The sequence below is a fragment of the Arvicanthis niloticus genome, chromosome 1 (genome assembly GCF_011762505.2).
Source record: "Arvicanthis niloticus isolate mArvNil1 chromosome 1, mArvNil1.pat.X, whole genome shotgun sequence".
NCBI classification, from domain to species: Eukaryota; Metazoa; Chordata; class Mammalia; order Rodentia; family Muridae; genus Arvicanthis; species Arvicanthis niloticus.
Genome location: NC_047658.1, coordinates 106,638,125 through 106,661,329, shown reverse-complemented (window position 1 = coordinate 106,661,329; position 23,205 = coordinate 106,638,125). Strand labels below are relative to the sequence as shown.

Here is a 23,205-nt window from a genome sequence, read left to right as displayed (position 1 = left end):
GCTCTGTGTACTGGGAACTCTCAGGTAACACACAGGTGGACACACCTCTGGCGGTTACTGGTCACTGAGGAACTCAGAAACCCTTACTCTTGCTTGGGGGACAACAGACCTGCAGACAGGCCTGCCCACCTGAACAGGAGAATAGTACCTTCATTCCTTTTGTTCTTTAAAAGACAGCCATGTCTGTGCATATACAAAGTTATGAAGAACAGACGAGAGTTCTTCACTCTCTTTTGCAGCATCACCTCCAGTGTTTAATTTCCTTTTTTGCCAACATAGCTTTCGTTTCTATTGCAGTAAGCATGTAGTTATAGTGAATTTTCTTCCTTCCCTCCTTCCTTAGTCTTCTTTTCTTTCTTTTTGATTTTTTTGAGACAGGGTTTCTCTGTAACAAGCCCTGGCCGCCTTGGATTCGATTTGTAGACCAGGTTGGCCTCAAACTCACAGAGATCTACCTTCCTCTACCTCCGTGAACTGGGACTAGAGGCATGAGCCACCACACCTGGCTTTTTTTTTTTTTTTTTTTTTAACTAGGTAAGAGATCTGAAAGGAGATCTCAGGGCTGGCTAGATAGCTCAGCTGGTAAAGTGCTTGCTATACAAGCATGAGAACCTGAATTGATCCCTAGCATCCATGTAAATAAAAAAAAAAAAAATCCCAGATTCGATGGCAAGCACTTGTAATCTTGTACTGGGGAGATGGAGCTATTCAGAATCCTGGGTCTTGCTGGCCAGCTAGCATAATCTACAGTGAGCCTCAGGTCCCGCTAAGAAATCCTGTCTCAAAAAACAAGGTGAATGGCTCCTAAGGAATCAAACTTAAAGTTGACCTTGGGCCCCATATGCATGTGCACATGTATGTGTTCTCTCTCTCTCTCTCTCTCTCTCTCTCTCTCTCTCTCTCTCTCTGGGGGGGGGGGGCAGGAATCTTGCACTGGGCTGGTGTGGCCATTATTTACAAGATCTCCTAGGACTCATTTACCCAACAGGCCGTTCTCTAATTACTGTGGACAATGAGATGGGAGGGGGGGCGGAGATGAGAAGATAGGGAACAGAGCTACAGGCTGGGGCCATGTGGATGGCTCTGGGAAGAGGAAGCCAAAGAATAGGTAAGGTGCAGAGACCAGAGGTGACATACCACTGACTGTGCTCACCTTTGGGACTAATTGGACTGGGAGCAGCTTCCTTATCTCTGTGGGCTGATTTTTATCTGTGGGCTGCTTTGGTCGTAATGAAGCCCTTATTCCTAGGCTTAGTCAACTTGTGGGCTCTGGTGGGCAGGATAGAGTCCCCTTACCTCAGCTTACTCCACCTGTGGGCTCCATTTGTCATGGTGAAACCTCCTGTCTCCAGCTGCTGGATGTGCATGGCCAGCAGGTGGGCGGAGGGGAGGGTAGGCTGGGCCCGGAAGCGCCGTCCTTCCATCAGACACAGGCTGTCGCTCTTCAGGAATACCTGGAGGATCAGCCAGGGAAGTGAAGGGGGTGGGGGAAGGGATGGGAAAAGGGATGGGGGAGGGACAGATGGTAATTATCTCAGAGGGTCAGCCTGCCTGTCTCTGTTAATACTTGTCCTTCTAGGGCATGAGAGTTACCTAATACCTCACTGCACAGCCAGTCCAAAACGAGCCTGAGGTTCCTGGATTGCAGGTCAAAAGCCCAGACATTGTAAGCTTGCTACCACGGCACACTGATAACCATAGAACTACTCAAACAGATAGTTCCTTCTTCTGATTCCAGAAGAGTCAGGTGACCGACCGCCCTTCCCAAATGGAGTCTGCATGAGTTACTGAAGGTCCTGAGCATAAGTATACAGTGATTATCCATCAGTTCTCTCCTGATCCTTGAGAGTTGAGGCTGGGCTTTGAGCTCAGGTACAGCACAGGCTGTGGCTACTCAGGATTGTCTGCCTCAGGCTAATGTCTGTGAGGCTCCTGCTGTGTTTCCTGTCTGTCCACTCATGAAGTCATGTGCCACTGGAACAGGCCTCTCACTTGTCCTGGTCCAGGATCTGACTGTATACCTGTATCCCTTCTCAAGGACACCTTGTCAACCGGGCTGGGAAGTCAAACCAGTAAACAAGTCAAACAAGTCAAGCCAGAAAAACCAGCCACCTGGTATCTATGCTCTGCAGTCCAGAGCCAGAGTCTCACTAGGTAACTGTGGCTGGCCTAGAACTCTCTACATAGACAAGATTGGCCTTGAATTCACAGAGATATGTTTGCCTCTGCTTCTGGGATTATAGATGTGTGACACCATGCCCAGCTTGTGTGTTTAGGATTCTCTGATATGAGCCTGTTATGAGTTCCTCAAGACGTGTGAAGCAAGTTATTGGGGCTACCTCTGCAAAGTACTTGTACGAACCTCCACAGCTTTCAGCTCTTCCATGACCTCAGCAATCTTCGCAGGCAGGATTCTCCAGGCCTGAGAAGGAAGCACTGGTAAGATACTTGTGGCCCTGTGCACTTGCCCATACCCTTAGCTCCCTGAGTCCCACGTGACGCACAGGGGACTGCCTCACAGCCAGGTGCTCCAGCCCGCCCAGGATTTGCATGGCCGTAGCAAAGTTCCTCTGCTCGTAGCAAGATTTTGCAATCAGCAGGAATTTGGACAGCAAGTTCACCTGCAGCTGAAATGAGAAAATGATCTTCAAGTGTCTTTAAAGACAAACAGGGAGGGCACAGCTCAACGGTAGAGCTCAGCCTGTACAAGCTTGCAGCGGGCAGTAAGCTTGGGCCCCAGCATCAACACAACAAAAGTAGACAAAACCAGATAGGACAACAGAGACCTGTTGGAATAGCCCATGTTCAATGGCCCGAGCCCTATGACTGACTTATTTGCTCAAAAAGAAAGTGGCAGGTAGATGCACAGAGCTCCGAGTGTTCCCTGTGAGAAGTGTGGGGTGTCTGTCATATGTGATAGCTTGAGACAGCACCCATGGACTCCCAGGACAACATCTGAATGGGTCAGACTATTTCTCTTCAGTGCCTATGGTTGACTCCACTGGACTGTCTGGGCCAAACTCCATGTTTCAACAATGTTCTGAGGCTATCAATTCACAAGTGTAAGACTCATTTTTCTCCTGGCCCTTGTACATGACAGTCACATAGACCTTGTTGGAGACATGACTTTTTAACTTCTCTTTCTCTTTCTCCTCCTTCTCCTTCTCCTCCTCCTCCTCCTCCTCTTCCTCCTCCTCCTCCTCCTCCTCCTCCTCTTCTTCTTCTTCTTCTTCTTTCTTTTTTGAGACAGGGTCTCTCTAGGCAGCTCTGGCTGTATAGATCAGGCTAGCCTTGAACTCCTAAAGCTCTTCTTACTTCTGCTTTCTAAGTGCTAGGATAAAAGGCATACACCACCATGCTCAGCCCTTGACACATTTTAATGACACACATGATACTCGGAACATCATAGCAAACTGAGTAGTCCAAGTCTTCTGTTGCCAGGCCCTGGCAGAAATGTGGATGGTGGATTTGTATACATAGTGTGGGTTTCATGCTGGGGGAACCCTGATCATTGGGTTTGAATTGAATTTGGTCCTGGTGGTGATGGGTGCCCATCCAGTTTGAGGTCTCCACTTTTCCTGCTGAAGAGGAAAAAAGCTGCATTGCATAGACAGAGCCTTTGCACCCTGATGCCTAGTCAACACTTCTGTTTGTCTGTGTGGGAAAGAACCCACTTGATCCCACCTTGTATTGACTTAAGGGAATTAATTAGAGCCCTGGGTAATAGAGTGCTCACTGGGTGAGGGTGCAGGCTTTCAGGATTGGGAGGACTCTGTCTTGAGAAGCTGTGGGCATTGGCTCTTCCTGGGTGGGAACCTGGAAGGAGGTACTGACCCGAGGCAGGCTACGGTCACTGTGCTGGCTAGATTTATGTCAACTTGACACAAACTGTAGTCATCTGACAGGAGGAAACCTCCACTGAGAAAATGGTTGCATAAGATTGGGCTGCGGGCAGACCTGTACAGCATTTTCTTAATTCATGATTGATGAGGAAGGGCCTAGTCCATTTTGGTTGGTGCCACCTGTGGGCTGGTGGTGCTGGGTTCCATAAGACATCAGGCTGAGCAAGCCATGATGAGCAAGCTAGTAAGCAGCACCCCTCCATGGCCTCTGTATCAGTTTCTGCCTCCAGGTTCCTACCCTGTTTGAGCTCCTGTCCTGACTCCTTCAATTATGAACAGTGATAAGGAAGGGTACGCTAAATAAACCCTTTTCCCTCCAAGTTGCTCTTTGGTCATGATGTTTCATCTCAGTAATAGAAACACTAATTAAGGCTGCCAGGACTTGCCTATGTCCGGGTCATACTCAGTCTAGCTCAAGGCCCATAGCACTTAAGGGGTGACTAGGATTAGGCCTGCAAAAGCGTTGACCTTGACCTTGACTAGGTACTGAGCAAAGTACTAGAATTCTACAAATCCCCTGAGAGCCTGCAGTGTGGGATCTGCCAGGGAGGAATAGTGGCTCACAATATAGCCAGGAAGCTTAACTGCCTTAGTGCAAGCAGGGCAGCTCAGGGGGACAATTCATTCTGTGAATAGACTCAGGGAAAGATGGGACAAGACACCACAGTGACAGGTGTGTATTGTGAGTGGACTGGGGGTGAGGGAGTATGTGTGAGAGAAACTGAGTGGGGGAATGGAGATATGTGGGGAACAGTTACGCGTGTGAAGGATTTCGCACATGGGGAACTGTGTAAGAAGAAGTTTATGTTTGGGAGTCTGTGGGTGTGAAGGGATACGATGAAGGAATGCCTGACTGTGAGGGACTGTGATGGACTGTGTGTGTGAGGAGCTAAGTGAATGTGAGCAGCTGTTGCACTAGGGAGTTAGTGTGAGCAGCTGTGCACTAGGGAGTTGGTGTGAGCAGCTGTGCACTAGGGAGTTAGTGTGAGCAGCTGTGCACTAGGGAGTTGTAAAGGGCTAGCTTTGTGGACTGTGTGTGAGGGGCCGCGAGTATGAGGAAATGTGAGATACTTGTGTCTAGGAGATAGTTTCATTTTCTCTTTCTCCCCTCCTGCTCTCCCAACCCCTGTGTGTGCGACTGTATGTTATGAGGGGCCATGTATGAAGGACTGTGTGTGAGTATAAAGAACTGAATGAGTGACTGTGTGTATATAAGAGACCATGTACCGTTTCCTGTACAGTGCTCTGATGGAGGTTTCATACATCCTGCTTTCTAAGCGGTCCACAGATCTGGATCAGCATCAGTAGAAAGAGGAGACCGTATCAAGATGGGCTATGACTACTATGCACTCGGTGTTAGATGTTCCTGTTGGCATTAGTAAGCGCTTCACTCTTGCCATTTGCCTTGGGTTGACTATGGGGCTGAGACACAAAGTGTGGATTCCCTGTACCCAGAGAAGAGATCGACTGTGGTCTCACAGAAGCACTGCCATACCGAACCTTGTAAGTCATTTGGACCTCAGAGTCATGGAGATGTCTACCTTGGAGGTGTGACTGGTCACAATTTCAGCAGCTACCCAGGTGCTGACATCATCCGCGTTTCTTAAAAGCTGTAGCAGATATTTGTCCTGGACGTAATTGGGTAGGAACAGGCTGCAGGTTTTGGCAGAAAGAGACTCAGAAGAGCTGGCTCTAAAAGAAAAATATGGTGCATGTCACTAAAGGTATGAGAATTTGTCCTGCTAAGCCCTGGGACTGTGGGCCTCTGTGTAGACTGGGAGGACAAGGCATCTTCCCTCAGGATGAGAACCAAGTGTCTTCCTTCCTTCAGCCAGGAGCATCCACGGAGCCCTTCAGAGAATCCCCCTCCCCCTAAACCCTCTCACCAACCTTCAAAACCAAGGATCCCAGGGTCACCTTCAGGAGTGGACACTCACTTGGGAATGCCTGCACTTTTATCCATGACACCCAAAGCCCGTGAATTTAGGAAGTGGACAGGGTGGCACTTTTGAAACAATTCCTGTTGGAGACAAAGGAGCAGATGGTTGGCCCACCGTTCCCCAATGGCCTAATGTTCAAGGCAGTGGCCCAAAGAGGGCTTCAATATTTTGAAGCCATTTGTGCAACCATAGATCATCCTGCTGAGTTGTCGTGGCTGGGCTGGTAGAGTTCACTATGCGCAGGTAACGTTACTTCAGGGGTTGTGACACTATTGAGGTCTGATGATATTAACAAGGATCACCCAGTGCTGTCATCTGACTCACGACACTGGGTTACAGGATGTTGAAGACCTGGGTAGGACCTGCCTGTGCTTTGGGCTGAGGACAGGAACAGAGGGAGTAGTTGATCAGTGCCCAGGGCTGAGTAAGAATATGAAGACCTATTGGTAGGTGAATACACAGTGCATGATGTTCTGTGTGCCCTGTGTAACTGGAGAGGAGAATCCTGCTGGGCTCCCTGCTTTAAAGACAGAATTTATGCACCCAGCAACCAGGTCCTTCTGCTGACCATCCATTTTTCCCTCTATGAAGTATCTGCTGAGGCCAGCACCAGAGTGTCCCTGAGCCCACACCATGACACCACAGCTGGTCCAAATGTTTTTTTTTGTTGTTGTTGTTGTTGCTTTTTTTTTTTTTTTTTTTTTTTTTCTGAGACAGGGTTTCCCTGGCTATCCTGGAACTCACTCTGTAGACCAGGCTGGCCTCAAACTCAGAAATCTACCTGCCTCTGCCTCTCAAGTGCTGGGATTAAAGGCGTGTGCCACCGCTGTCCAGCGCAGTTGGCCCACATGTAGAGGTTTGTGTCCCCTTCCTGATGTCCCAGCTCCCACACACCTGCTGCAGTAGTGTCAGCTGAGTGAAGAGCTGGTTGGTGCTGTACTCTGTCAGGAAGTAAGGACCCTTCTCACTGGCTTTGGCATAGGGGCCATAGAAGTCTTCGAAGAAGCAGGGCTTAGGCAGGGCTGATGCAATGGTGTACTGGCGCTCCTTATGATGTGGCAGCACTAGCCCGTTGCCCCGAGGCAGTCTCCAGGAGAAGCTCTGCAAATAAGACAGGTGCCCCTCTCAAGGCTGAGTAGGCCAGGCTAGATGTGGCAGGGTAAGGATAGGCTAGTCTAACCTAGGACTCTTCAGACAGACTTAAGTAAAGTCAGAGAGTAAGTGCCTTCCATCCAGGCTTGTTGGCAGGATACCTGTCCTCCTCACTTGGGCAGATCACCCATGTACATTGCTCAGACTTAGTGCTGTCTCCTTGTATTGGTGGAAAGACCATTCACTGACCCCAGTGGATTCTTCCACTCAGGTCTCTGCCCCGGTGATCGGGAAGGTGGGTTCAGGGAATCACAGTAGTAGGACTCTGGCTAGGATAGAATGAACCCTGCTAGTCTATGGCTTTCCTTCCACAGGGCAGGAAGTGCCAGCCCAGTAGGGAAGTGCCTGGGTCATGAATAAGGAGCACTTATGTGCATATGAGTGTGTGTGTGTGTATACATAACTATATGTGCATTTGTCTATATATGCACAAGTGCATGTATGCACTGGGTGTGTGTACATGATACCTTGTTTCTGCATATGTGTATATGTGGACATATGCATCTGTGTATATGCACATGCTGTATCTTCTAGAATGCACTACTGCCTAGAGAAACCTTCCCCAGGAGAGATTCCCACCTTCCTGGTGACGCCATCCTCTGAAAACCTCTTGCAGAGGGCATTAAAGGGTCTAGTGTCCTCTTCTGCCTCCTTAGGGTCCTCTAGGTCTGCACCTCGAAAGGCATTGTCAGCCCGCCGCTCAGTGCCCACTTCCAAGAGGCCCAGCAGGTGCTTGGCAGTACCATCTAAGGGTAGGATCTAGGCAGAAGCAAGAAGTGTCACTGTTGTTCCTGGGACAAGGCAGTGGTTTTCTCTGCCAGAGCCCAGAAGGCTGACCAGGTTACCCGGTGCAGCTTTCACCTTGGAAGAGATAAAGTCCTCCAGCTGTCCCAGCAGCCCCGCGTTTCTTGTGAAGTCCACGGTGTAGCAGTCTTCCACCCAGGCCTGCAGGACGCAGAGGCTCCGCCTGTAGATCTTGGTAAAGGTCGAGGTAGGATCCTGGTGAGCCCTGGGGGCAGATGGTAAGGCTCAGCATAGGCATAGCTGAACATGTGAGGGTTGAGGAGTTCAGGGGGAGTCCAAGTGACGACAGGCCAGGTGACAGTGGAGGAGACAGCAGCCTGCTCATGTTCACCAACACTCTCTCTGGGTCCCAATCTTGTATGTCCGCCACCCCCACCCCAATCTGCTTGTCTGGGTGCCTTGTAGAAAGAAGCTATATGGTTCACAGGCCTCTTTCCACTTGGTCTACCCTTGCCAGGCTAGTGAGCTCATCTCTCTTTTGTCTTCTTGCTTGGGCCTCGCTACCCCCTGCTTTCTTGAGGAAGCAAGCAGTAAGGGCCCTTTTCAGCATTCTTCCTCACCCTAGCACAAAGACCCCAGCTGTCTTTCCCAGCTGGTTTCCTTTACCCATGAGCCCTCAGTCCCGCCATCTTGCCCGGACCTTTCCCAGGGACACTTCATCTGTACCCTTACCCCTGACAGAGCCCTTCACAGCCTAAACAAGGTGTCCCAGAATCCCACCCCTATTGGCCAGGAGCTCAGGGGTACCTGGATAGGGTGCTGCTGATCCGGTCCAGGAGGAAGTGCAGGAAGTCGTGTGGTGTGCAAAAGTACCGGAAAGTGTAGAGAAACTGCTGCACGTAGCCCTCGAGGAAAGCATCACTGAGGGTAGAAGGTGGTATTGGGCCCTGGGCCTAGGCCAGCTGGGATCCTCCCTGCAGCCTTGCCCAGCAGTGAGTGAGTGTGCCTGTGATTCTAAGTGCATATGTGAATGTGTGTATGTGTGCAGCTTCTCAGTGTGTGTGTGTGTGAATGTGTGTGTGCACCTTCTCAGTGTGTGTGCAGCTTCTCAGTGTGTGTGTGCAGCTTCTCAGTGTGTGTGTGTGGGTAGCTCCTCAGTGTGTGTGTGTGCAGCTTCTCAGTGTGTGTGTGCATGTGTGTGCACATGTATGTAGCTTCTCAGTGTGTGTGCAGCTTCTCAGTGTGTGTCTATGTGTGTATGTGTGTGAATGTGTATGTGCAGCTTCTCAGTGTGTGAATGTGTATGTGCAGCTTCTCAGTGTGTGTGTATGTGTGTATGTGTGTGTGTGCATGTGTAGCTTCTCAGTGTGTGTGTGTGTGCGTGTGTATGTGTAGCTCCTCAGTGTGTGTGTGTGTGTGTGCACCTACTCAGTGTGTGTGTGTGTGTAGCTCCTCAGTGTGTGTGCACCTTCTCAGTGTGTGTGTGTGTGTAGCTTCTCAGTGTGTGTGTGAATGCGTGTGTTCAGCTTCTCAGTGTGTGTGTGAATGTGTGTGTGCGCAGCTTCTCAGTGTGTGTGTGTGTGTAGCTCCTCAGTGTGTGTGTATGTGTGTGCAGCTTCTCTGTGTGTGCATGTGTGTGCACATGTATGTAGCTTCTCAGTGTGTGTGCAGCTTCTCAGTGTGTGTCTATGTGTGTATGTGTGTGAATGTGTGTGTGCAGCTTCTCAGTGTGTGTGTGCATGTGTGTGCACGTGTGTGTAGCTTCTCAGTATATGTGTAGCTTCTCAGTGTGTGTGTGCGTGTATGTGTAGCTCCTCAATGTGTGTGTGTGTAGCTTCTCAGTGTGTGTATGTGTGTACATATGTGCATGTCAGTTTGTCACATCTCATTGAACATCCCCACCCAGAGCAGGTACTCCCCAGAAAGTCTCATGCAAGGGACACTAACAGGAATCTTGAATGTGACTCTTTGACAACCTGGGGAATATGATGACCAGTAACCATAAGATGAGGGGTCCTAGCAAGAGACCTCTTCTACAGATGAATTTCAGGGTAGAAAACCTGGTGCCTCATCAGGTTGTCACCAAAACAGTGCTCATACTCAGAGAGACAGAGGCCACAGAAATAATACAGACAGTGCTCTGTGTCCATTATGACATGTTTTGGTTAGTGACTTGGATCCAGATGGTACCTTGGAGGCTCATAAAGATGGCATGCCAACCTAGTACCCTGGCCCAGGCTCTCCCACAGTGCTGCCTGGCCACACCCTGTGACCCAGTACCAGGGCTGGAGTGGGTCTTCTGGGGAATGTGACAGACTGCTCTGGCTAGCAGCGTGGCCATGCAGTAGGTGGAAGCTAACACGTGCTAGACTAAGTTCTAAGAAGTCTCAAAATAATTGCACAACCCATGTCAGACAGAGCTTTCCTTGTTTTTCTCCTGCTTGTTCTCAAAATCTTATACATCAGGGTCAGAGAGTCCTCTGGGGGCACCTGACACACCTGGAGTAGAGGTAGGCCATGAGCCCCAGGGGTGTGCCAGCCTGTAGGATGCGAGCCTTCTTCTGCCGTCCGCTGCATGGGTGCTTGTTGACATTGTAGAAGATGAGGGAAGAAGACTCATCCAGGGGGCTGAAATCCAGTGTGTCACATGGGGCTGCTGCAATGTTCACAATCACTGGCAGAGCACAGGGCTCCAGCCCCCAGCGTTCTGCATACATGACCTGTGGGGGAAGGAAGTGAGTTATGGCTGACCACTGGGTGCATGTCTATGGGTCACTTCGCTACTGACCCAGGGATGGCAGGGTTTCTCAGTACTTTGAACCCTTGCACAGGATCCATGTGCCCCCATCTGAGGCCTGGTTCTCACTCCGGAAGAAGGGCAGGATTGAAGGCTACTTGCCTGGAGGTACTTCTTGACCAGGCCCAGGAACTGCACCTTGGACTTCATTTCATCTAGCTGTCCTCGGAGTTTAGACAACATGGTCCTCACCTCAGAGCCTGTGGGCAGAGCAGAGTCAGCAGGTGGTACTCAGGAGGCACGAAGCACCTGTTTGTGGAAGGTAGTTACCTTTGTTTCGTTTTTCCTTCTGTAAGAGTTTCTGGTAAAACTTTAGGGTCTTCCTGTAGTTTCTCTTCTCTATCATGAGCTGCTGCTCCAGCTCCTAGGAAGAAACACAGCACGTGAAGCCTGAGCAACTGTGGGCTCAGGTACCACTTGCCTTCTCTAAGAGATGAAGACATGGCAGGCGCATGTGCCTAGTGAGCTGCCTGAGCAGCCACAGCAGGAACCGGGCCGGAGCCACTTGGTTGGCATAAGAAGGGCAGAGGAAACAAATAAGGGAGCACCTCAGGAGTGGGCTCCAGGGGTTCACCTTGAAACCAGTACTCGACCCCCTAAGGATGCCAGACTCCACCAGTACCCATGGTCTGACTGCTGAAAGAGGAGGCACAATGAAGATCCTTATGCCCCATCTCCTTAGGGAGCAGTTCTCAACCTATAGGTTACAACTCCATCGGGGGTTGATTGACCCTTTCACAGGGCTTGCATATCAGATATTTACATTACTCTTTATAACAGTAGCAAAATTACAGTTATAAAGTAGCAATGAATTAATCTTGTGGTCGGCGGTCACCACAACGTGAGATTGTATTAAAGGATTGCAGCATTAGGAACATTGAGAACCTCTGCCTTAAGACTTGGCCCAGTCACAGGCGGTGGTGGCGCACACCTTTAATCCCAGCACTTGGGAGGCAGAGGCAGGTGGATTTCTGAGTTCAAGGCCTGCCTGGTCTACAGAGTGAGTTCCAGGACAGCCAGGGCTACACAGAGAAACCTTTCTGTGGCCTCCCTGTTTGGGGGGATAGGCTACAGAACCAGAGTCTACAAAGACAAAAGTTTATTCCGTAAGCAAAGGCAGGCCCCATATGTGTAGCCCAAAAGGCTCCTCTAACTATCTTCAGTCTCCGGGCTAGTACTGCTCAGGTTAGGCTGCTTTTCTTCTCTGGCCAGTGCATATCTAAGATATCTGATCAATGAGGGGATATGGAGATTCTGAGCAGGCAAGGGAGCTATGTTCGAAGCTGTGCTCTGCTTCTGTTGGTTTGAATGGGGCCTGAGGTCTGAGGGTCTCCACAGCTGTCCACTCATACACTGCTGTGGTCCTGGTACCCTGCAGGGTCAGTTTGTGAGGACTGAGGCATTAGGGAACCAGAGGAGACTCTTAGGAAGTCATCAAAGTTGGTGTCAGATGGTAGTTTGACATTTGCCAGGACTACTTTTTTCTCAATACTCAACGGCAATCAGATCGATTAATAGAGTACTGTTTTCAGTGATTTTAGAGAAGTATACATGACCTAAAACTCAAGCAGCATATAGGATGATGGAGAAGAAGATGTAAGTGTTGGCCTCCCTGTGACATTCATTCTCTGGTAGATGCACAGGCTGACTCTGTCACAAGATCTAAGTTAAGAAGAAAGGCCAGTTGGGGCTGGAAAGATGGCTCAGCAGTTAAGAGCACTGACTGCTCTTCTAGAGGTCCTGAGTTCAATTCCCAGCAACCACATGGTGGCTCACAACCATCTGCAGTGGGGTCTGATGCCCTCTTCTGGTGTGTCTGAAGACAGTGACAGTGTACTCATACAATAAACAAACAAACAAACAAACAAACAAACCTTTCAAGAAAAGAAAAAAGAAAGAGTGGTGCAAGTTCAGTTTTACCCTGTGGTGAGATTTGGCCCTGAATTTGTTATAAAATTTAGAAGCATTGGTTTCTTAGAGGGAGAAAAGAATGATTTGAGGATTAATTGAAGCAGGAAGGTTACTGGGTTTAGTTGGATATATATGTATGTGTGTGTGCACACATAGTGCATAGTGTGTGTGTGTGTGTGTGTGTGTGTGTGTGTGTGAACAACCAGAAGGAAGCAGAGTCACCAGAAACTGTAGACAAAAAGAAGATAAAGATAACCCCCCAGCACTCTCTTTATCCCCCAGAGCAAGGCCTATTTGATGAGCAGGAGATGCAAGGACTAGAACTAGACCAGAATGCTGGGGTGCCAGGGGCTGCCTGTCTTAAGTGTAGAGGTGCCTGCAGTTCACACACGTCATACATATCCATGCTAAGGCTGCTGGCCTCCCCTCTCCCTCCCAGCAATGGCCCTGCCTGGACATGCAGCACCACCAGCCCTGCTAGAGTTCTTCTGTATACTACACTGGCTAGCCTTGGCTGCTAAAGTCAGGACTCCTTTCTTCCTATTGACCAGGGAAGAGCCTTGACTTTTCCTAGTGCTAAGTGCTACCTGCCAGAGGAACCCTTGCTGACCCCACTGACCCCAAGTCCAGTCTAAACTTGCCACAGGCATAATACTTCTGGTGTTTTCTCTCACCTAGGGTTAAGACCCCATACGGAAGAGATTGCTGCACCTGCAGCCATGTGCAGCAGGTTTAACCCAACACTTACCATGCTAACAAAGACCAAGTGACCCCTGACTACTGTCATCTGGGACCCACGGGCACAGCTAACAGGAAAGAAAAGTCACTCCCTGCTTCCCAGCTGTGGGGACATGCGCCCATATTGTAGAACCTCTAATATAGGCTAAAGGGAGTTGGGTCCACCAGAGCAGAAGAATACTGAGAATGACCACAGCCTAGAAAGCCTTTTCTCAGAGTCCTGTCATTGGGCCTAAGTGGCCTGAAAGCCTTGCTTGAGCAAAAGCATCATTGCCCATGGTGTTCCTAAGGTTATACATACCCTCCCAACTCCCAATGGGTAGATTCCCTGGACTCACTGGACTCTGGGCTTCCAGTTCGGTGTGCCCATTGGCTTTCTGCCTCTCCAGATCCTTCACATGGTTGTAGACATCAGCTCCGAAGCACTCGGCTTCATAGAAGGCACTGGACCAGCCAGGGCTGTAGTTCTGGAAATCAGCTGCACCCGGGGACACAGCTGGACCACCATCCTCAGATCTAGCCAGCCGGGCTACTGTGTCTGAGGCATTGCTGGTTGACTCCTGGCTTGGACCTGGCTGCCCATCCACTTCAGCCTCTGGTTGCTGCTCTCGTGTGACTTTTATTGACTTCTGAGACCGAAATCCAACCTCAAAGTTTCCCTGAGAGAGCGTGTCAGAGTCTATATCTGATAGTGCTGTGGGCGAGCAGGGCCCGCCACTGCCCCAGGTAGTGACTGGCTTCTCCTTGCCTTGAAAGAAAGATAACAATCAGTGGGCACCTCCACCTCCAGGACCCCAAACACCCTCACCAAGGATCCTAGCTAGCCATGGCTGCTGTGCTAGGTAGAACTGAGAGGGGCTTCAGGGAACACCGAGGTGCTTGTGAAGAGACAGGCTTAGCCAGGATCAGCTCTCTTAAGTATTCATCCTGCTCCAAACTTCTCTGAGACTTGGACTTACCTCTGTTAGAACCAATTGGAACCAAGACCTATTCCCTCTGATCCCATCTGCTTGTCTGGAGCATTTAAAACTCAAACCTAGCTCAGTCATACACATACAGTCCACATACAAACCTGTCAGGCTACTTGGAACTCTGTCAACTCCAGAAGCTTCTCTCTGTGCCTGGAGCCTTCTGGCTCCTTGGTCATCAAGAGCAGGTAGACTTCCTGCCCAAGACACGATCACCTGCTTTTTGATTTACTTAAATGGGGATGAAGCCACAACCATGGTCTTATCACGATTAGTAGACAGACCAACGAGATCAGTCATGCAGTTGTCTCTAGAGACTGCCACATGACTGGCTGGTCTCCCTTCCTCAAACTGCTTATTGAGGTATTTGTTTGTTTTTGGGAACAGGGTTTCCCTATGTAGTCCTTGTGGTCCTGGAGCTTGCTATGTAGAAGAGGCTGGCCTCGAACTCTCAGAGATCATATTGTCTCTGCCTCCTGAGTACTGGGATGAAAGGTGTGCACCACTAGGCCCAGCTCTTTGAGTTTTAAGTTGATTTGTTGTTCTGGCTAAGAATCTAGAAGGTCAGCTCTGGTATCTAAATGACTTTTACTTTCATAGCTGTGAAGAGCCATCATGCTGGCTGTTGAAGGGACAGGAAAATGTTCCATGATAGCCCATGCCCTGAGGTCTGAGCTTCTTGGATGTCTCCCAGCACAGGGCTGTCCTTGACAACAGAAGTCTTCCTGCAGCTGTCCAGGGGACCTCACTGAGAATAGTTCTTGCCTGACCTCATGATGCAGGCCATGTCTCTTACCGAGTCCATGCAGGGAAGGCCTTTTACTGGATACTGAGCATCTGCTCGGTGAGTGTTCTGGCTGGGATCCAGGCTCCTCAGAAGTGCTGGTAATGAGAACATTAGTCAGTTCCCTCACCATCATTTGGATGAGACCTGAGCTTGTGCAGAGAGGTCCCAGCATGGAGCATCACCTGAACAATGGGTAGGACAGGACCCTGTCGTCTCCCTGGTGTCAGAAATGCCCTGGGTAGTGGCTCCATAGTGCCACTTGAGAGAGGTAGAGTGTTGTCAAGAGTTCCTTCTCAGAGGTATGGAGATGCTGTTGAGTTGAGTTGGGTGCAGACAGGGAAAGCGTACTTGCCTGTAGTTATTTATTTATTTATTTTATTTTATTTTTTTTTTTAAAGGGTCTTACTATGTGGCCCTGGCTGACCTGAAACTCAATATGTAAAACATCTAGCCTCAAACAATGGTAATGCTCCTGCCTCTGTCTTCCAAGTACTAGAATTACAAATGTAGGCCACCACACCTGGCTGCCTAGTGCAATGTTTACTGTTAAGTAGAACTGGGCCAGGCAGTGGTGACACACGCCTTTTATCTCAGCACTCAGGAGGCAGAGGCAGGTGGATCTCTGTGAGTTTGATGCCATCCAGGAAACCCTGTCTCAGAAAAAAAACGAAAACAAAACAAAAAACAAAACAAAGTTGAACTGACAGTCACAGTGGCCCCTCCCCTTCTTTCCCCTGTCCCTAACCATGAACACCAGCCACAATCACAAGCAGCACCATGGAGTTGCCCTTGGCTGTTCTGGAGCTGCCAGAGGGAATGAGGATGTCTGTGAACACTGAGCCTACAGGGTTTGGTTGGTTTGGTTTGCCCCAAACGCTAAAAGGGCAAGGGTGGGCACACATGCTTACCTCTCAGAGGGTGAGGCTGGCCCATTGACCACCTTAAAGAGGTTCTTGAGCAGCTGCTCATCCCAGTATAGGTCACAGAACTTCTCAGATATGGCGCCACAGAAGGTGGCGAAGGTGAGGTCTTTCAAGGCGTAAATATACTCCCCTGGTTTACAGAGAAAGGATAGATAGGTCAGTCGGGTTACACACAGGAGGCTTTCTGGTTCCCTTGCACTTGATCACTGGGAAGTTGTCTCAGGGCTTTGGGGTTGAAGAGGTACAGGCTCCAAGTTGGAAGCTGCCCTTGTTTGTCCTGACTGACTTCAGCAGGACAGATGTGTGGTCCCCTGAGTCCCCTTCATACGGATGCTCTCTGGACAGGGTCTGCCTCCCTCAATCTCTCCCTTGTCTTGGGCTTCCATGGTGGTCCCCGTAGCTTTCATACCCATGATCAGTGCCTCTAGCCCATTTTCCATGTAGCCATCGAAGGCAAATTCCTCCTGGATGAGGCGCATGGCTTCCTGCAGCGAAGGGCAGGCTGTCATCTTAGGGGGGGACGAGGTATCTACACCGGATGGACAGAGCTTGCGTTCTGCTGGCCGAGGCTTCTCAGGATGACCATCTGGGCCCCTAGGGCTGCCTGAACTAGCTGCACCCTTACCCCTGGGCGGCTTACATGGGTGTCGAGAACCTTGGCTGGCTGAGGTGGGCCCTGGGGGCACAGTGGTGCCTGGTGGTCCCTGACCATCTGGCCTGTGCTCAGAGGGCAGGGAAGAGGCAGGAGAGCTGGGTGTCCCTGATGTTCCTTTTTGCTGGGTGGCCAGAGCAGGGCTATGTGGGCAGGAGCATTCTGTGGCTGAGCTGTGGGGCACTGAGTCACCAGAGAGGTCTGGAGTTGCTCCCTGCAGCTCTGGACCAGGTGGCAGCTGGTCAGACATCTTTAGGTCAGTGTCCTCAACAGGTTCCAAGGCTGCCTGCTTTCTTGTTCCCTCCCTGTCCAGCTGACCACTTCCCTCTTTGGGTTTCTCATTTGACTCTGAGGACAAGGCAAGCTGGTCTCTGTGGAGAGAGATGAGAACTCAGGAAGGGCCACCTGTGCCTGGGGTCTCTGCCGGCAGGGAGTGGGGACACTCACCTGGTAACACTCGTGTCCTGAGCCAGGACTATGGGCTTAAAGTGAGTGGCCTCAGAGGTGAAGGCTGCTGGCAGCTCACAGGCTTCTTTGCAGCAGGGGGTTAAAGCAGGCACAGGTCCGGGGACAGAGACCAGCTTGCTATCATTGCTGACCTGAAGGAAGCCTAGGAACAGCAGGTAGAAGCAGGGACAAGCAGGGATACAGGAGAGGGAGCAGTGGAGAGATCAGCGGATACTTTTGAGTGACTCCACACCAAGGTCCCACAGGTGGGCACTGTAGATGCCCAGAGGCTGTTCTCTATCAAGCTTAGCCCGGGAGCCTAAAGGTGTGTGTATGGGTGTGTGCATGACAGTACCTCAGAGAGCTACTGTGAGGAGACAGAGCTACAGCTGGAAGGCTGAGGTGCTGTTAAGCTGGGGGTCTATTCTCCCTTGAGAGAGAAGCCAGACAGGAGGAGGACTGGCTTACAGATGAGGCTGTACACTGGCGAAGGACTGGGACTGGCTTTAGAGAGAGCAGCTGTAGGTGGCAGAGTCCTCAGTGAGGGGACCAAGGCTTAGGTCAAGGCCGTATGCTTTGACTTGATCACCCTGCTTTATGGGTAAAATGTGTTGCAAGTGTCCACTCAGGGCAGAACTATGATGGAGGACAGGGGTCTTCTATGGTTAGGGGGTACTGGAATCGATGAGTAGGAAGCTCGGATAGACCCACCTGGACTACTCTCAGGAGCAGGTGTCATGGTGGGTTTTAGTTCAACCACTGAGAAGGCATTTTGGAGGCCGATAGTCTCTTCCTCTGGGTGAACCTGTGTGGAAGGTCATTAAATGGTCAGTTAGGGCCCACTGGGTCTGAGGAGATGCAGTATGGATATGTGCTTTACAGCTACCAGACCCAGCTTCCAGCCTAGTTTAAGAGGCTTTTTGTAGCTTGGAGGAGCTGGCACAGAGGGATTCAGAGCCACGGAGGCCCCTTCAGGGAAGCCGCGGTGAAGAGAGTGGAGAGCCAATCCCCAAAGCCTCCCAGAGAACCCAGTGTTCCTCCCCACTGCTACCCTTAATCCTCAGGGCGAGCTCCCCATCTTCTGAGTCTCCCACCCAGTTAGGAGCTGACAGGTTCCTATGTAAAGGTTGTGGGGGGTCCATAGAGGGGTCAGTCTCTCAAGATAAAGTGCTTGCACTGTCAGTGATCAGCAGCACACCTAAGCGGAAGCTGCTGGGAAGGTGGCTGCTCACTGCCCTTTCCCTAGAGTCCCTCTAAGCCTATAATGCAGCAGGGGACAAGCAGGGCCCTGTGACTGCAGATGGGAGCATGAAGGAAATTTTGGAAAGCATGTCTTGCCTTGCAGGTGGATGCCCGTAAGTGGGCTAGAATCTTGCTGCTGTCCATGCCTCGCTGAAGGAGGTAGCTGCTGCACACCTGAAATGAAGGAGACATCCCTCCAGGGTAGTCCAGCAGGGCAGGCAGGCTGAGCCTGTCCCATTTCTCCTGATACTGCAGGGAACATTTGTGACCGAGACCCTTGGCGCTTTTCTAAATAATCCTAGTCCTGGTGTGAATAAAACTGTCATAGCTGTGAATGAAACTGAAGAGCTGAGCTGGAGTCTCAGATAGCAGGGCTCAGGGAGGCTGCATGGGGAATTGAGAAGGCAGGGTGCTGGGAAGGAGGGTGTGATTACAGAGTCACAGCAGGGTTGGACCAGAACCGTGTACAAGATGTGGCAGTCCTTAACATGCTGTGTACACAGGTAGAGGAATTCTGGAGATAACTGTGGTTACATTAGCTATAGCATCATCAAGGATCCTACTGCCCTCCACCCTAACCCTTGAGACTGTGAGTAGGCCTGACCATTGTGCAGTTAGTTACCTTGATGGCCTCAGCTGCAGATGGTCGTTCCGAGGCATGGCGTCTTGCCATGTCTAGAAGGAGTGTCTTGAGTCTACGGGGCAGGGCCAGTTTGTGGTCTTGGGGTACACTGAATTTGGCTGCTGTCCACAGAACTGCAGCCACACAGTACACAGAGGCCTGGGTGGTGGGGAGACAGGAGAGAGAGGTAATAAGAGTAGGGTTGGAGAAGATCACCTGGACTGACTGCTTCCACCCCAAGGTACAGTTCCTCAGCTCAGTCACCAGCCTAGTGCCTGGAGCCTCACATTGGATAGATGTGTGGAGCCTAGGGTTATGACCTATGGCTTGGAGCTGCCCTATTTCAAAACAGTCAGATAAAACCAAACTTTGGGTGGAAGAAGGTCACTTTTTCAAGCTCCTGGGCCACACAGTGTAGAGTATGTTTTGCTAACTGATTGCTAGTCAGTTTTGTCATTGCTGTGACGAACACCTGAGAAGAACAAGATAAAAGCACATTATGCATGTCTGAAGTCACTAACGTCTGGGGTCTCCCATGCAGCTTCGGCTTTAAGCATTATCCTGTCAGGAAAGCAGCACTGCCTTACTTTCCTTGAGTCTCCAGGGCCCTTGTAACTCTTCCGCTCTCTGCATTCTGTGGGTGATGCCCAGGATGCCGTGGGCTGGAGCAGTAGCCTCACTGGACCATGGCTGTAGCAATCTCTGAGTGTTTGGAAGGTTGATGTCAATAAAATGAATCCTGGGAGACATTTTTCTAAGCTGATCTCTGCAAGTAGATCATCCTGGAATGCTTCCTTTTTATAGGAAAGATCTTACAAAAGCCTGAGTGGGTAAAGTCCTGCCAATTCCTGAGATTCCCTCCAGGCATGTTCCCCTGTGTAGCCTTGGCTGTCAAGGAACTTCCTGTGTAGACCAGGCTTACCCTGAACAAACAGAGATTCCCCTGGCTCTCTAATGCTAGGACTAATGGCGTGCACAACCACTGCCCAACGTTTGGCTTCTTCTCAGTGGTTGTAATCTCTTCAACAATGTCTTTCCTTGGCCCCTTCCTCCCAGATGTTTCTGTTAGGGGCAAGTGTCTCAAACCTTTCCACTCCACTGTAAATTCTAGTGACAAGCACTCAGCAGTAATCATGCCACAACCTAAACAATATGGTGTCTTGAAATTCTCTCCACAAAAGGAGTAAGTCCATAACTTCTAAACTCAGCCTTATCAAAATTACTAACATGTACACTATGAATTATTTTCCAGACTGGAACACAAGTGGCTTCCCATCCAATTCCCAATAAGGTCCTCTTTCCGCTTGAAATTGTATGTACCCAGCCTTTTCTGGTTGCATGTCTATCAGTATTTTGAACCAAACTTTTTTTTTTTTCAGGAACTCACTTTGTAGACCAGGCTGGCTTCGGACTCAGAAATACCTCTGCCTCCCCAGTGCTGAGATTAAAGGAGTGTGCCACCACTTCTGGGTAGCTCTGCTTACAGCTTCTCTAGAACTTCTCTAATATGCCTTGTTTGATGCTCCCAAATACTCAAAACACCTTCCCAGAACTCTAGAACCACTCTTCAGGAATTCAGAGCAATTACTCCACATTTATAGCACCAGAGTTGTTTCTGTTAATTTTTTTTTTTTAAAGGAAGATAATTTTTAAAAGATTAAGTACATTGTTCTGCCTGCATATATGCCTGAATGCCAGAAGAGGGCGCCAGATCTCATTATAAATGGAGGTGAGCCACCTTGTGGTTGCTGGGAATTGAACTCAGAATCTCTGGATTCTCAGTGTTTTTAACCTTTGAGCCATCTTTCCTGCCCAGCTTTATTTTTTTTCCTCCCTTCCCTTCTCCCTCTCATTCTGGCCCCGCTCGCTCAGGCCCTCCTGCCCTGTTTTTTGTTAAATTTTATGTGAACAGGTTTTGGTTTTTTTTGCCTGTGCACCATGAGAATGCAGTGCCTTGGGAGGTCAGAAGAGGATGTCAGATGCCCTGGGACTACAGTTACAAACTGTTGTGAGCCTCCACGTGACTGCTGGGAACTGAAACCAAGTCGTCTCAAAGAGCAGCCAATACTCTTAACCTGAGGCATCTCTCCAGTCTGCATCAGTTTTTGTTTTGTCTGGTTTGTTTGTTTGTTTGTTTGTTTTTCAAGACAAGGTTTCTATGTGTAGCCCTTCGACTCACTGAGATCCACCTGCCTCTGCCTCCCAAGTGCTGAGATTAAAGGTGTGCATCACCACCGCCCTGCTTCAAGTGGATGGGGCATGTGTGGAGGTCAGAGAACAACTTGTGGGAATCATTTCTCTTTTTCTATGTAGGTCCCTAGATACAGAACTCAGATTGTCAGCCTCAACAGCAAGTGCTGAAGAAGTTTCCTCTACTTCTACTTTTCCTGAGCTTCTTTTTATTGTTAAAATTATAAGTGATTGTTGAATTTTATTTTCTAGATTAATTAATATAATAAAGAGATTTTCTCCTTTTTTTTTTTCATTAATACATTACATTACACTGAATTTCAAGTATTGAAAAAGACTGGTTTCAATATCCCTGGAAGAAAACCTCCTTTTTTCATAGTATAGGATTGGTTTTACATACTACTGAATTCTGTGTATGTTCCAAGAGTTCCGTTTTCATATGTATGATAGAAAAAAAGTTTGTACTCTAATTTGAGTATCAGGGTGAAATTAACTTCATAAAACCAAGCTGGGAAGTGATTTTCCTTGTTTGTGTTCTGGATACTTTTCTAGTAGAGCAGTAGTTCTCAACCGGTGACTCCTTTGGCAAACTCCTATCTCTAAAATTTACATTACGACTCATAATGGTAGCAAAATTACAGTTATGAAATAACAACAAAAATAATTTTATGGTTGGGGTCACCACGACTTGAGGAACTGTTCACAGCTTCAGGAAGGTTGAGAGCTACTGCGGGAGAGAGTCTTCACATTGTAAGCTCAAGTCCCTTGAGAGCTATGGGCTGTCACAACAATCTAGTTCATGTTGGCTGAGCTCTAGTTTGTGTCCATCTCATCCAAGCCTCTGAGTGCATGGAGAAGCTGCTCGAGGTGTCTCCTGCCGTCCCGGTGCCTGCAAATGCCCCTCTGCCATCCCTGCTTCAGATGCTTTCTCTCTTCTTGCTACTCTTGCTCCCAGGTCCGGCTGTCTCACCTGCCCTGTTTCTAGGGCATCTGTCTGTCTACCAGGCTGTTTTCCTAGTGGCTTGTTTGCATAGTAGAGCCGTGTCAACATCTGCCAAGTCTGTGTACTGCCCTCGATATCCTGTTCGCCTCTCCCATTTGTGATTGTTTTAAGTATTTCCTCCACATACATTCATAAACAAATGAAGCTGTTATCCAATACTCGGGAGCTGCCGTTACAGGAGAAGCCACCTGCTGTGGCAGCTGGGAATAAAACTTTGATGCTTGCTTTGAGCCATGAGCCATCTCTCCAGCCCAGTCTTGATACTTAACACACACACACACACACACACACACACACACACACACACACACCCCAAACCATATTAGTGTGTGTGGATGGTGTGTATAGGGGGACCAGAGGACAACTCTGTGGTGTGAGTTCTCTCTACAGAACCCCTGCGTTCTAGGGCTTGAACCCAGACTGCTGGGCTTTACTCGGCAAGTGCTTTAACCACTGAATCATCTTGCCAGCCCAGTCATTTGGCTGTTTAGATCGTACTATTCTTGCCTGTGATACATTTTTAGTTTTTCTTTTCTTTTCTTCTCTTCTGAGAGCATCTTGACACATAGGGGTTTTGCAGAACAGAGGACTCTAGGTGAAAGGTCTCCACTTCTAAGGTCATCAGGAAGAAACTCAGTTGCCATTTGAATTGCTTGCCCTGAACATAAATTGTTTCTCTTTTCATCTTCAGCTTTCAGAGGTTTTACTACAAAGTGGTGTTGGTTTCTTTAGGTTTAGTCCTTTTCTTTTCTGTTTCTTGAATGTGTAGGCTTATGTGTTTTGCCATAATTGAATATTTTTTCACTCATTACTCATTCACTGATTGCTCTTCTGCCTCACCCACCGTTTTCTTTCCTTCCAGAATTCTGATATGAATGCTTGTTTTTCTAGGGCGAGCTTCTCAGACATGTTCAAATTTTGATCTCATTTCTTTTTCTTGTCCAAATGTCTATAGTTCTAGCTCCCCTGCACCTGTTGTGGGTGGCTCCTCAGCATCGGCAGCCGGGGCCAGTACACCTCCGTTGCTCTCAGGGTCTCAGGTCTAGGCTGGCCAATGGACCCCCATACACATTGTGCAAGCAGAAGGAGCAGGCAGGCCAACTGAAGTTACCTTGTTCATTCTTGGCCCTCTGGCTAGCAAGCCTGGCCTCGGGGAGGCTCCCTTTGCCTGTGCAGAGTTTCCCAGG

At 49.3% G+C, this 23,205-nt stretch overlaps 1 protein-coding gene across 1 annotated transcript in view; it reads right to left on the bottom strand.

Annotated features, from left to right (window-relative positions):
• The window catches only part of Kndc1 (kinase non-catalytic C-lobe domain containing 1), a 45,129-nt gene that overhangs the window by 2,129 nt on the left and 19,795 nt on the right, over positions 1-23,205 (bottom strand). Inside the window, exons 10-29 of the mRNA XM_034506848.2 lie at positions 18,826-18,984; positions 18,300-18,377; positions 17,673-17,766; positions 16,962-17,124; positions 16,272-16,885; positions 15,848-15,992; positions 14,949-15,034; positions 13,523-13,932; positions 10,806-10,899; positions 10,638-10,735; positions 10,238-10,458; positions 8,546-8,659; positions 7,856-8,003; positions 7,574-7,753; positions 6,737-6,943; positions 5,840-5,922; positions 5,444-5,594; positions 2,505-2,627; positions 2,363-2,422; positions 1,297-1,454 (exon numbers count right to left, since the gene is read on the bottom strand). Coding sequence (XP_034362739.1) covers positions 1,297-1,454; positions 2,363-2,422; positions 2,505-2,627; positions 5,444-5,594; positions 5,840-5,922; positions 6,737-6,943; positions 7,574-7,753; positions 7,856-8,003; positions 8,546-8,659; positions 10,238-10,458; positions 10,638-10,735; positions 10,806-10,899; positions 13,523-13,932; positions 14,949-15,034; positions 15,848-15,992; positions 16,272-16,885; positions 16,962-17,124; positions 17,673-17,766; positions 18,300-18,377; positions 18,826-18,984 — 3,386 coding nt within the window. The remainder of the gene's footprint in view (positions 1-1,296; positions 1,455-2,362; positions 2,423-2,504; positions 2,628-5,443; positions 5,595-5,839; positions 5,923-6,736; positions 6,944-7,573; positions 7,754-7,855; positions 8,004-8,545; positions 8,660-10,237; positions 10,459-10,637; positions 10,736-10,805; positions 10,900-13,522; positions 13,933-14,948; positions 15,035-15,847; positions 15,993-16,271; positions 16,886-16,961; positions 17,125-17,672; positions 17,767-18,299; positions 18,378-18,825; positions 18,985-23,205) is intronic.